Below are 14,743 nucleotides of genomic sequence, written 5' to 3'. Positions count from 1 at the left end.
AAGGTTTAGTGAAGCTGCTGAGATGTTTGGTCTTTTGTTCTTCGTGCTGATGGCGCACACCGCTTATGGAGACGTGAGCTATTCTTTCCCGGAGGAGATGAAACGCGGATCTGTGATTGGAAATATAGCGAAGGATCTCGGACTGGATGTGAAAAGACTATCATCACGTAAGGCTCGCGTTGATACTGATAATAACAGAATGCAATACTGTGACATTAATCTGAATTCGGGTGGACTTACTGTAGCGGAGAGAATCGACAGAGAGGAGATTTGCGAAAATAAAGCTTCGTGTGTTATTAAACAGGAGCTCGTGTTGGAAAATCCATTAGAATTGCATAATTTCATTCTTAATATTGAGGATATTAATGATAATTCGCCACAGTTCAAAGAAAGCGTTATTAAATTTGAAATACACGAATTAGCAGACAAAGGATCTCGTTATTTATTAGAAGAGGCGCATGATGCGGATATTGGCATGAATTCAGTGCAGTCATATACTCTTCAGAGCAATGAGCACTTTCTTCTTAATGTATTAACGCGTCCAAATGGAAGAAAATATGGCGAACTCGTGCTGAATAAAGAGCTGGACCGTGAGCAGCAGAAAGAGCTGACTTTAATTCTGACTGCGGTAGACGGCGGGACTCCACCGAGATCAGGTACTGTAGCCATACACGTCACTGTGCTGGATGCTAATGATAATGCTCCAGTCTTTAGTCAGGCCGTCTATAAAGTCAGTCTGCCTGAAAATTCTCCTGTAGATACTGTAGTGGTGACAGTGAGCGCTACTGATGCTGACGAGGGGCAGAATAAAGAAGTGACGTATGCATTTGGTCATTTGTCTCAAAAAGTCATGCAGTTATTTTTTATTGATTCAGTGTCTGGTGTGATTAAACTAACGGGGCCCGTTGATTATGAAAAGGACAGAACAATGGAGCTTACCATTCAAGCTAAAGATGGTCAGGGATTATCGAGTTATTCCACCGTATTTATAGACATTGTTGACATCAATGATAACGCTCCTATAATCATACTTAAATCTCTGAACAGTCCAGTTCCCGAGAGCGCGTTACCCGGTACCGAGGTTGGCATCATTAATGTGCAGGACAGAGACTCTGAGAATAACGGACAGGTGCGCTGCTCCATTCAGCAAAACGTCCCATTTAAACTCGTGCCTTCAATCAAAAATTACTATTCTCTGGTGACCACAGGTGAATTAGACCGCGAGCTGCTCTCTGAATATAATATTACAATTACTGCTACTGATGAGGGCTCTCCGCCTTTATCTTCACTAAGAATATTCACTTGACTGTAGCTGACGTCAATGATAATCCACCTGTATTTCAGCAGCAGAATTACAGAGCTCATGTGCAAGAAAATAACAAAGCAGGCTCCTCTATTTGTTCAGTATCAGCTACAGACCCGGACTGGAGACAGAATGGCACTGTAGTTTATTCTCTGTTGTCCTCTGATGTCAATGGCGCACCGGTGTCCTCCTTTTTATCCATTAACGGAGAAACCGGGATCATTCATGCCGTGAGGTCGTTTGATTACGAGCAGATGAAAAGTTTCCAAGTGCTCGTGTTAGCCAGAGACAACGGGTCTCCTCCTCTGAGCAGTAACGTGACCGTGAGTGTCTTCATATCGGATGAGAATGACAACTCTCCTCAGATATTATACCCCTCTCCGGAGGGAAACTCCTTCATGACCGAGATGGTCCCCAAAACCGCGCAGGCGCGCTCCCTGGTCTCAAAGGTGATCGCCGTGGACGCGGATTCTGGCCAGAACGCGTGGCTCTCGTATCACATCATTAAAGCGACTGATTCGGGACTTTTCACTATCGGTGTCCACAGCGGAGAGATCAGGACGCAGCGGGACATTTCTGAATCTGACAGCATGAAGCAGAACCTCATTGTGTCAGTCAGAGATAACGGACAGCCCTCTCTCTCAGCCACGTGCGCACTGTATTTACTTGTATCAGATAACTTGGCTGAAGTGCCAGAACTGAAAGACATGTCTCATGACGAGAGCAGCTCCAAACTGACGTTTTATTTGATCATCGCGCTGGTGTCCGTCTCCACTTTCTTCCTGACCTTCATCATCATCATCCTGGCCGTGAGGTTTTGTCGCAGGAGAAAGCCCAGGACTGTTGTTTGATGGAGCTGTAGCCATTCCCAGCGCGTATCTGCCTCCGAATTACGCAGAGGTGGAGGGCGCGGGAACTCTCCGCAGCGCGTACAATTATGACGCATACCTGACCACGGGCTCGCGCACTAGTGACTTCAAGTTCGTCAGATCTTATAATGATGGCACGCTGACTGCTGACCTGACTCTGAGAAAGACTCAGTCTTCTGTGGATGATCTGGAAGGACTTGACGCGGAAATCAATAATTCCTTTCTGGTAAGTCTAAACTTTAAACTTTTAAAGAAAGTTACGTGGGTTTTTACAATGAATTTAATTACCTGTTATTTTGGAATATTACACGACTCTTTCAAACGTGTAATAGTGGATACGATCACAATTGCCTTTTAAGGCTTTATATGAAGATATAAATGTAACCTAATTGTTATTTTACACACTTTATTTACTTTGCATGGACTTAGTACAAATTATGAACAATAAACATTTATTTTTTAATATTATTTAACTAATTTAATAAAAAACGTTTAACATATTTTAACATTTTATAAGTCAAACTTGATAACATAAAGGGTGTAGATCCACATTTTGTGTTGTCATTTTAGTTTAAACGGGTTAAACTGACCATTAAGGTTAATGAGGTAAACAAAAATAAAATGGGATAAACAGTAATTTACTCATTGATTGTTGGTTTATTGTTATTGTGTAGTAATTAACAGTTTTTTGCATTAAAAGCTGTAGATATATATTTTAATTATCTATTAGTAGGTGCTGGCATCTCTTGATTTAACCAAATCATTTAATCTAGCCACTCTTAGCATTTTTATTCATATTTATTTGTCTTTTGTCAATGCTGCTGTTCTTGGATGAGTTTGTAATGGAGTTGATGTTTCTTAGTTTTACTTTTCTCTTATTTGTCATATTTATATGCTGTTTTAAAGGCAATGCAATTCACATATCAGGAGTGTTGTTCGGAGTTATATTTTCTAAAGATCTCTTGTAATTTGTAGGTGATTTGTTGGGAATATAATGGCCAATGCCCGCGCACACACACATTTTTTTGCTTTGACCAACTATCAAGTATGGACTGTCAAAAATAGTTTGACGTAGATCTTTTACTCTTTATTTGCAAGTCATTTTGAATACAGACCTGTATATTGCATGGAGCAGGTTCGTCCATTCGCTGTCCATGGTGCTGCATTTGCATTTACTTTTGGTGTTTGGATATTTAGCTCCCACACATTGTAGTTCTGTGCTTTTGTGGATTTTACTTATTATTATTATTATTATTATTTTGAGAAGCATATGCTGTGGTGTGTTTATAATTGTCTCTGTAAAATGTTGCTACTGACATTAGTTTTGCCTTTTAGTTGTATAACAAATTAAGCACACATGTGTTAAAAAAAGTGAACTGCATCTGGTCTGTTTGTTCTAATCCTGTCATAGGAACGAATGTCTTGCAGTTTCTTATTTAAGCTCAAAGTGTCGCTGTTCACCTGCAAATCCAGATTTGTTTAGTATCTCTCCACCCTGATTTTTGAGTCATACAGAGATTCAAGCTCGCCTAAATCTAGAAACTAGTCGACGGAGACCGAGCTGTATATCAGGCATTTTGTTCGCATTTATTTGTTTATTGGTTTCCTTGTTTGTTCTTCTGCTTTTTTCTGGATTTAATACCTGAAACGGATATGAATAATATAAAAGGATCTGCATTGCTGTGGATGATGTTTGGTCTTTTGTTCTTCGTGCTGATGGCGCACACCGCATATGGAGACGTGAGCTATTCTTTCCCGGAGGAGATGAAACGCGGATCTGTGATTGGAAATATAGCGAAGGATCTCGGACTGGATGTGTACAGACTGTCATCACGTAAAGCTCGTATTGATACTGAAGGTAATAGAAATCGATATTGTGATATTAATCTGAACACTGGAGAGCTGACCGTAGCGGAGAGAATCGACAGAGAGGAGATTTGTAATGAAGGGCTTTTCTGTGAACTTAATTTCGAATTAGTCCTTGAACATCCATTAGAGATACATCGTGTTAAAATACAAATACAAGATGTTAATGATAACACGCCTACATTTCCTAAAGAGGCAATCAAGCTTGAGATTGGTGAGCATGCGGTGAAAGGCGCGCGGTTCCGCGTTAATGAGGCTCATGATGCAGACATAGGACAGAATGCAGTACAAAGCTATACGATTGAACACAATAATCATTTCATTTTATCAGTTAATTCAAAGGTGGATGGTGGTAAAAACGTTGAACTAGTGTTAGACAAAGAGCTGGATCGTGAGCAGCAGAAAGAGCTGACTTTAATTCTGACTGCGGTAGACGGCGGGACTCCACCGAGATCAGGTACTGTAGCCATACACGTCACTGTGCTGGATGCTAATGATAATGCTCCAGTCTTTAGTCAGGCCGTCTATAAAGTCAGTCTGCCTGAAAATTCTCCTGTAGATACTGTAGTGGTGACAGTGAGCGCTACTGATGCTGACGAGGGACAGAATGGAGAAGTGACGTATGAGTTTAGTCGTATTTCAAAAACTGCGAACACCTTATTTTCTCTAGATCAACACAAAGGGGATGTTAGAGTTAAAGGCCCTATTGATTTTGAGGTGGCTGTAAGGTATGAAATGCTTATTGAGGGAAAGGATGGCTCTGGTCTTTCCTCAGATACTAAATTAATCGTTGAAATAACTGACGTTAACGACAATGCCCCAATTATTGTAATTAAGTCACTGAATATCCCCATTCCCGAGAGCGCGTTACCCGGTACCGAGGTTGGCATCATTAACGTGCAGGACAGAGACTCTGAGAATAACGGACAGGTGCGCTGCTCCATTCAGCAAAACGTCCCATTTAAACTCGTGCCTTCAATCAAAAATTATTATTCTCTGGTGACCACAGGTGAATTAGACCGCGAGCTGCTCTCTGAATATAATATTACAATTACTGCTACTGATGAGGGCTCTCCGCCTTTATCTTCCACTAAGAATATTCACTTGACTGTAGCTGACGTCAATGATAATCCACCTGTATTTCAGCAGCAGAATTACAGAGCTCATGTGCAAGAAAATAACAAAGCAGGCTCCTCTATTTGTTCAGTATCAGCTACAGACCCGGACTGGAGACAGAATGGCACTGTAGTTTATTCTCTGTTGTCCTCTGATGTCAATGGCGCACCGGTGTCCTCCTTTTTATCCATTAACGGAGACACCGGGGTCATTCATGCCGTGAGGTCGTTTGATTACGAGCAGATGAAAAGTTTCAAAGTGCTCGTGTTAGCCAGAGACAACGGGTCTCCTCCTCTGAGCAGTAACGTGACCGTGAGTGTCTTCATATCGGATGAGAATGACAACTCTCCTCAGATATTATACCCCTCTCCGGAGGGAAACTCCTTCATGACCGAGATGGTCCCCAAAACCGCGCAGGCGCGCTCCCTTGTCTCAAAGGTGATCGCCGTAGACGCGGATTCTGGCCAGAACGCGTGGCTCTCGTATCACATCATTAAAGCGACTGATCCGGGACTTTTCACTATCGGTGTCCACAGCGGAGAGATCAGGACGCAGCGGGACATTTCTGAATCTGACAGCATGAAGCAGAACCTTATTGTGTCAGTCAGAGATAACGGACAGCCCTCTCTCTCAGCCACGTGCGCACTGTATTACTTGTATCAGATAACTTGGCTGAAGTACCAGAACTGAAAGACATGTCTCATGACGAGAGCAGCTCCAAACTGACGTTTTATTTGATCATCGCGCTGGTGTCCGTCTCCACTTTCTTCCTGACCTTCATCATCATCATCCTGGCCGTGAGGTTTTGTCGCAGGAGAAAGCCCAGACTGTTGTTTGATGGAGCTGTAGCCATTCCCAGCGCGTATCTGCCTCCAAATTACGCAGAGGTGGAGGGCGCGGGAACTCTCCGCAGCGCCTACAATTATGACGCATACCTGACCACGGGCTCGCGCACTAGTGACTTCAAGTTCGTCAGATCTTATAATGATGGCACGCTGACTGCTGACCTGACTCTGAGAAAGACTCAGTCCTCTGTGGATGATCTGGAAGGACTTGATTCTGAAACGAACGATTCCTTTCAGGTAAGTCTAAGCGTTTCTTTAAAAACTCCTTAGTGGATTTTAGTACTTTATTTGTTTCATTAAATGCTCTCTTGCCACATCACAAGACTCGTTTAAATGTTTGCACAAACAATTCAGTTTTTCTATCGAAGTAAAATCATTTAAATGGTTTCTTAAACATTTTCTGTTTGTGAAAACAGTTGCACGTTTGTTGGCATGACTTACCCATTTTCTCTGGCATGCTTAGATCTATTTATTGTTTGTGAAGCCATTAGCTGCTATTTTGGATTCAAATATTTGGTAACTCTTTATTTTTATAGTCCATTTGAGTATTACTATCCTGTCTGCTTAATATCTGTTAATACTGCTCCTTCAACAGACATTTAACTGACTATAAGAAACTTTGCAAGTACATGTCAACTTACACTAACCCCAATCTAACAGTATAATCTAATCAGAATTAGTTGGCATGTTGATGCAATGTAGCTTAAATTCAGCAAACGAACCATCAAAATAAAGTGAGACTAAATATTTATTTTATAATTCGGAATGATAATGCAAATGCGCGCGCACACACTAAACCATTTTCTCCATTTTGCCCCGCCCACTCCCCATAAAAACTGCTCTGTGTGAAACGATCCACTGGAGTTAGTGGAGTTGTTACAACTCTCTCCTTCTCTTTTTATGACTCTGGTTGAATCTTAGCAAAGACATCACTTCAGTTTTCTAAACTCAAGTTTACTGACATAGTAACTTTAGCAAAAAGGCCTGTTTCTAATCGCTTTATTTTTAATTATAGTTTGTTGTCAGAAGTCTAGTTTTTAGTCTGAATGAAAATAGCACTGTGCTGTATTTTCATATCGTTGTTATTTTGCTGCGCTGATTTGTACTGTTTACTTTGGGTTTTCATAATAAATTAGTCTTTATGCTATGGTTTTAAAATATTTTATCTTATTTATCCACCATTTTTAAATGAATACTGCTGGTTGTCCTTGTTTTGCTATAATAAACTAATTTCCTTGATCAAGAATTTAGTATTTTTAAGAAACAGATGTTGTGCACTTTCTTATTTTAACTCACAGCGTCGCTGTTCACCTGCAAAAGCATGTTATAAGGACTTGCATAGATTATATTATCTCTCCACCCTGTGTGTGATGTCATGGCTTTGAGCTTGTCTGGTTATAGAAAAACGACGACGGTCACTGCTTTCTATCTACTTCTCTGGATTTATATTTTTATCTGTATTTTTTTACGTGTCTACTGACAATTTAGTGTATTTAATATATTGGTAATTTCAACCGTTCAGCATTGCTGCTGAGATGTTTGTTCTTTTGTTCTTCGTGCTGATGGCGCACACCGCTTATGGAGACGTGAGCTATTCTTTCCCGGAGGAGATGAAACGCGGATCTGTGATTGGAAATATAGCGAAGGATCTCGGACTGGATGTGAAAAGACTTTCATTGCGTAAGGCTCGCATTGATACTGAAGGTAATAGAAAACGATACTGTGACGTTAATCTGAATACTGGAGAGCTGACCGTAGCGGAGAGAATCGACAGGGAGGAGATTTGTGGCGACAGGGCTTCATGTGTTTTAAAATTTGAGTTCATGCTGGAGGATCCATTAGAGCTGCACCGTGTTTCACTGCAAATTCAGGATATTAACGACAACTCGCCTGTTTTCTCAAATGATTTGATTACATTCGAAATTAGGGAATCTGCTGAAAGAGGTTCTCGTTATCGTCTGAATGCTGCTCATGACGCTGATATAGGACAGAATGCAGTGCAGAAATACAGTTTACAGAGGAATGATAATTTTCAGTTGGCTATAAATTCAGATGTGCACGGGGAAAAGAATTTAGAATTACTGATAGAGAAAAAGCTGGACCGTGAGCAGCAGAAAGAGCTGACTTTAATTCTGACTGCGGTAGACGGCGGGACTCCACCGAGATCAGGTACTGTAGCCATACACGTCACTGTGCTGGATGCTAATGATAATGCTCCAGTCTTTAGTCAGGCCGTCTATAAAGTCAGTCTGCCTGAAAATTCTCCTGTAGATACTGTAGTGGTGACAGTGAGCGCTACTGATGCTGACGAGGGACAAAATGGAGAAGTGACCTATGCATTTAGTCGTATCTCTGACAAAGCTAAAAGGATGTTCTCGTTGGATCCAGATTCCGGTGATATTCGCGTTGCTGGTGCACTTGATTTCGAGGACGAATCAGTTTATGAGCTACGCGTAGAAGGCAAAGATGTATTTGGTTTATCTAGTGATGCTAAAGTTGTAATAAATCTTGGAGATGTTAATGACAATGCTCCTGACGTACGTCTGAAATCTTTGCGCAGTCCTATTCCCGAGAGCGCGTTACCCGGTACCGAGGTTGGCATCATTAATGTGCAGGACAGAGACTCTGAGAATAACGGACAGGTGCGCTGCTCCATTCAGCAAAACGTCCCATTTAAACTCGTGCCTTCAATCAAAAATTACTATTCTCTGGTGACCACAGGTGAATTAGACCGCGAGCTGCTCTCTGAATATAATATTACAATTACTGCTACTGATGAGGGCTCTCCGCCTTTATCTTCCACTAAGAATATTCACTTGACTGTAGCTGACGTCAATGATAATCCACCTGTATTTCAGCAGCAGAATTACAGAGCTCATGTGCAAGAAAATAACAAAGCAGGCTCCTCTATTTGTTCAGTATCAGCTACAGACCCGGACTGGAGGCAGAATGGCACTGTAGTTTATTCTCTGTTGTCCTCTGATGTCAATGGCGCACCGGTGTCCTCCTTTTTATCCATTAACGGAGACACCGGGGTCATTCATGCCGTGAGGTCGTTTGATTACGAGCAGATGAAAAGTTTCCAAGTGCTCGTGTTAGCCAGAGACAACGGGTCTCCTCCTCTGAGCAGTAACGTGACCGTGAGTGTCTTCATATCGGATGAGAATGACAACTCTCCTCAGATATTATACCCCTCTCCAGAGGGAAACTCTTTCATGACCGAGATGGTCCCCAAAGCCGCGCAAGCGCGCTCCCTGGTCTCCAAGGTGATCGCCGTGGACGCGGATTCTGGCCAGAACGCGTGGCTCTCGTATCACATCATTAAAGCGACTGATCCGGGACTTTTCACTATCGGTGTCCACAGCGGAGAGATCAGGACGCAGCGGGACATTTCTGAATCTGACAGCATGAAGCAGAACCTTATTGTGTCAGTCAGAGATAACGGACAGCCCTCTCTCTCAGCCACGTGCGCACTGTATTTACTTGTATCAGATAACTTGGCTGAAGTGCCAGAACTGAAAGACATGTCTCATGACGAGAGCAGCTCCAAATTGACGTTTTATTTGATCATCGCGCTGGTGTCCGTCTCCACTTTCTTCCTGACCTTCATCATCATCATCCTGGCCGTGAGGTTTTGTCGCAGGAGAAAGCCCAGACTGTTGTTTGATGGAGCTGTAGCCATTCCCAGCGCGTATCTCCCTCCAAATTACGCGGAGGTGGAGGGCGCGGGAACTCTCCGCAGCGCCTACAATTATGACGCATACCTGACCACGGGCTCGCGCACTAGTGACTTCAAGTTTGTCAGATCTTATAATGATGGCACGCTGACTGCTGACCTGACTCTGAGAAAGACTCAGTCTTCTGTAGATGATCTGGAAGGACTCGATGCTGAACTTAATGAATCATTTCAGGTAAGGTAACTTCTTTAAAAAGAGTTTGGTAGATTGGAATCTTTTATTATTTTTTTGTTTACTTGCTCTCTCTTAATTTTCATGGCATGGTACAGGTTCTCTATTACGTGCGTTGTTAAGTCACAAACAATTTTGTCAAGGATAATCTAAAGTCATAGCAATAATTTTGTAAAGTGGTCACTTTTTTGGTCATGCAAGTGCATTTGTTATGGGCAACTTTAATTCACTTTCTGTCTTTTTTTTTTGGTTCATTGATTATTTTCACTATTTCTCTAGACACCATGCGCTCTTTCGAATTTAGAGCTTTTAAATGTGTGTGTTTAACAAGTCAGAATTGTCCAAAGTTACGTGCCAAATTATTATTTTTATTTATTTATTTTTGCTCTATGTGTTAGTTAAGCTTATTTTATTACTTTATCCAAAGTAATGTTGTGGACTGATTTTTTTTCATCAATATTATTAAGCCTATATCTGTGTTGGTATATTTCACACAGTAAATTTATTTTGATTTATAGCCTATTGCTTGTATTAATTTATTAAGTGTCCATAATATTTTGTTGAGTGATTTGTTTTTAAACATAGTTTTAACCTCACTGGCAACGACAGTCTTTTCGTGATTAGAAATCAAATTACCAAAGTGCAGGAGCATGCACACAGTTTTTGCATCTTTATTTTTTAATCTGTCTCTAAGTCTTGCATCTTTGAAGCATTGCAGTTTTATTCCTTTGTTGTGAATCGTTTAGTATAAAGCATCTGCTAACTAATTCAAACGGAATGGCTCAGGTTTTCCCGGTAGCTGTCCATGGTGCTGCAATAGCTTTTACTCTTGGTGTTTGGATGTTTTGCTTCTGCATGTTGTAGCATTCTTTCCTTAAATGAGGTTGTTTTTCTTTTGATTACAATATATTGCTAATTGTCTCTCTTTACAGACAGTGTTGCTTCTAGATTTAGGTGTGTTCCTTATTTACATTATAAAATAAGTATAAATTTCATAAATGTTGGCTACAGCACCGCTTCTTAGTGTGTTATTGTGACATTCTCCACTCATAGTTATAAATCCCATGCAGTTTCTAATTTCAACTCAAAGTGTCGCTGTTCGCCTGTACAACCACATGTTCACATCTCTCCACCCTTCTTGTGATGTCATATACAGAGCTTGAAGCTCCAGTTCTAGAACGTCATCGACTGTGGTGGAACAATATACCAGCCATTCAGTGTAATCCTTTTATATTCGTTCTACATCTCTTTTCTTTTACATAATAAGTGTTTGACTTTTTTTAGAATTCAGCCTGATAGATTTCTGAATCATTGCAAACGGTCGCTGACGCTGCTGAGATGATTCGTCTTTTGTTCTTCGTGCTGATGGCGCACACCGCTTATGGAGACGTGAGCTATTCTTTCCCGGAGGAGATGAAACGCGGATCTGTGATTGGGAATATAGCGAAGGATCTCGGACTAGAGGTGAAAAGACTATCATCACGTAAGGCTCGCGTTGATACTGACAGCAACAGAATACAATACTGTGACATTAATCTAAATACGGGAGAGCTGACCGTGGCGGAAAGAATCGACAGGGAGGAGATTTGCGAAAATAAAGCTACATGTGTTATTAAACAGGAGCTTGTGCTGGAAAATCCATTAGAATTGCATAATTTCATTCTTAATATTGAAGACATAAATGATAATTCACCACAATTCAAAAAAACTGTTAATAAATTCGAAATGCGAGAATCAGCAGTCAAAGGATCTCGTTATTTATTAGAAGAGGCGCATGATGCGGATATTGGCATGAATTCAGTGCAGTCATATACACTTCAGAATAACGAGCATTTTCTTCTTAATGTATTAACGCGTCCAAATGGAAGAAAATATGGCGAACTCGTGCTGAATAAAGAGCTGGATCGTGAGCAGCAGAAAGAGGTGACTTTAATTCTGACTGCGGTAGACGGCGGGACTCCACCGAGATCAGGTACTGTAGCCATACACGTCACTGTGCTGGATGCTAATGATAATGCTCCAGTCTTTAGTCAGGCCGTCTATAAAGTCAGTCTGCCTGAAAATTCTCCTGTAGATACTGTAGTGGTGACAGTGAGCGCTACTGATGCTGACGAGGGACAAAATGGAGAAGTGATATATGAGTTTGGTCATTTGTCTCAAAAAGTCATGCAATTATTTTTTATCGATTCAGTGTCTGGTGTGATTAAACTAACAGGAGCGGTTGATTATGAAAAGGAGAGAACAATTGAGCTTCCCATTCAAGCTAAAGATGGTCAGGGCTTATCAAGTTATTCCACCGTATTTATAGATATTGTTGACATCAATGATAACGCACCAATAGTAATTCTTAAATCGCTGAACAGTCCAGTTCCCGAGAGCGCGTTACCCGGTACAGAGGTTGGCATCATTAATGTGCAGGACAGAGACTCTGAGAATAACGGACAGGTGCGCTGCTCCATTCAGCAAAACGTCCCATTTAAACTCGTGCCTTCAATCAAAAATTACTATTCTCTGGTGACCACAGGTGAATTAGACCGCGAGCTGCTCTCTGAATATAATATTACAATTACTGCTACTGATGAGGGCTCTCCGCCTTTATCTTCCACTAAGAATATTCACTTGACTGTAGCTGACGTCAATGATAATCCACCTGTATTTCAGCAGCAGAATTACAGAGCTCATGTGCAAGAAAATAACAAAGCAGGCTCCTCTATTTGTTCAGTATCAACTACAGACCCGGACTGGAGACAGAATGGCACTGTAGTTTATTCTCTGTTGTCCTCTGATGTCAATGGCGCACCGGCGTCCTCCTTTTTTATCCATTAACGGAGACACCGGGGTCATTCATGCCGTGAGGTCGTTTGATTACGAGCAGATGAAAAGTTTCCAAGTGCTCGTGTTAGCCAGAGACAACGGGTCTCCTCCTCTGAGCAGTAACGTGACCGTGAGGGTCTTCATATCGGATGAGAATGACAACTCTCCTCAGATATTATACCCCTCTCCAGAGGGAAACTCCTTCATGACCGAGATGGTACCCAAAGCTGCGCAGGCGCGCTCCCTGGTCTCAAAGGTGATCGCCGTGGACGCGGATTCTGGCCAGAACGCGTGGCTCTCGTATCACATCATTAAAGCGACTGATCCGGGGCTTTTCACTATCGGTGTCCACAGCGGAGAGATCAGGACGAAGCGGGACATTTCTGAATCTGACAGCATGAAGCAGAACCTTATTGTGTCAGTCAGAGATAACGGACAGCCCTCTCTCTCAGCCACGTGCGCACTGTATTTACTTGTATCAGATAACTTGGCTGAAGTGCCAGAACTGAAAGACATGTCTCATGACGAGAGCAGCTCCAAACTGACGTTTTATTTGATCATCGCGCTGGTGGTCCGTCTCCACTTTCTTCCTGACCTTCATCATCATCATCCTGGCCGTGAGGTTTTGTCGCAGGAGAAAGCCCAGACTCTTGTTTGATGGAGCTGTAGCCATTCCCAGCGCGTATCTGCCTCCAAATTACGCAGAGGTGGAGGGTGCGGGAACTCTCCGCAGCGCCTACAATTATGACGCATACCTGACCACGGGCTCGCGCACTAGTGACTTCAAGTTCGTCAGATCTTATAATGATGGCACGCTGACTGCTGACCTGACTCTGAGAAAGACTCAGTCCTCTGTAGATGATCTGAAGGACTCGATGCAGAAATGATCGATCTTTTCAGGTAGGATTACGTTTATTATGTGTTTATTTTAATTAATCAATTTTCTGTTCTTCCTTATTGAAAGTAGTTTTGAATTAAAAATTGATTACCCGACAAAGGACTTAGCTCAATTATTCCATTTTCGTCATTACTAAATAACTTTATTTTAATTTTTTTCATAATTTTCTAATCGGTGTTTCAGTTTCGCTCTTGGGTTACTCATTTCAGAGTTTGCTTACAGACTTGCTGGCTGTGAAATTATATGAGTAAATCTGCTTGGAGTGAATGTGTTCGTTTCAGCATTTGGTGGTGATGTTGTCACTGTACTTTTGCTTTAGTCTGGATTTTTATTGCATAATGCATTTTCGAACTTTTGCAAATTCCCATGCCTGTATTGTTGTGTTCATTCTATCTTCAAGTGCTTAAAGTTAGTCTTACATCAGTTTTTCCCTTTTAAAACCAAATTTCTTTGTCTGGATATTAAAGGCATGCTTTCACTGGCAATGTTTCCCCTCTACTTAGGTTCATTTGACGCATTCAGGTCTGTTTTTATATAACACTATTAAAGTCAATTTTATAGGGCAAGATATGTTGCATATGCAGTACTTTTTATCTAATTTTAATTAACAAAAAAAAATACAAGTACATTTCATTATATAGATGAAGACAATTATTATCCCTCTGATTTTTATTTTTATTTTCAACTATTTTGCAAGTGATGTTTAATGCAGAGATTGTGTTTAGCATTTTCAAATGTAATTGTAACTATTTTGCATGGCTTTTTATTTTTACTTTGCCATGTAGACAAAACATCATATTTTACTTACTTACTGTCTTCAGGAAGGCCTTTGATACTGTAAATTATAGAATTCTTGTGTCCAAACTAAGTTTTAACATCTTCCCACTAACTTTAAAATGGATAGAATCATACCTGGCTGGTCGCGCACAGTGTTAATATGCACAATTACAAATCTTCCCCTTTAGGTATATCCAGGTGTTTCACAAGGATCTATTTCGGGCTCTTTACTTTTTACTTTATATCTTAATGATCATTCATCCATTTGTCCTAATAATAATAATATACAAATGCATGTGGATGGCACTGTTATATTTATTCACAGTAGTAGTGTGTTGCAAACAAAC

General features: G+C 41.1%; 1 protein-coding gene and 2 pseudogenes across 3 annotated transcripts in view; all 3 read left to right on the top strand.

Annotated features, from left to right (window-relative positions):
• LOC130240345 (putative protocadherin beta-18) overlaps positions 1-14,743 on the top strand; it is a 287,342-nt gene that overhangs the window by 84,561 nt on the left and 188,038 nt on the right. The window contains exon 1 of one of the 3 annotated variants that reach the window (XM_056471829.1): positions 7,472-9,910. The exons of the other annotated variants lie outside the window; for them this stretch is intronic. Within the exon in view, the coding sequence (XP_056327804.1) occupies positions 7,535-9,910 (2,376 nt within the window). The 5' untranslated portion in view covers positions 7,472-7,534. Of the gene's footprint in view, positions 1-7,471; positions 9,911-14,743 lie in introns of those variants that run through there. 3 annotated transcript variants of the gene reach the window in all.
• Positions 50-5,844, top strand: LOC130241147 (protocadherin beta-15-like; annotated as a pseudogene).
• On the top strand, positions 11,190-13,625 carry LOC130241146 (protocadherin gamma-A11-like; annotated as a pseudogene).

Source organism: Danio aesculapii, chromosome 14 (assembly GCF_903798145.1).
Source record: "Danio aesculapii chromosome 14, fDanAes4.1, whole genome shotgun sequence".
Classification (NCBI taxonomy): Eukaryota; Metazoa; Chordata; class Actinopteri; order Cypriniformes; family Danionidae; genus Danio; species Danio aesculapii.
Note: the sequence above shows the minus strand (reverse complement) of the source record. Positions and strands in the feature narration are given on the sequence as shown.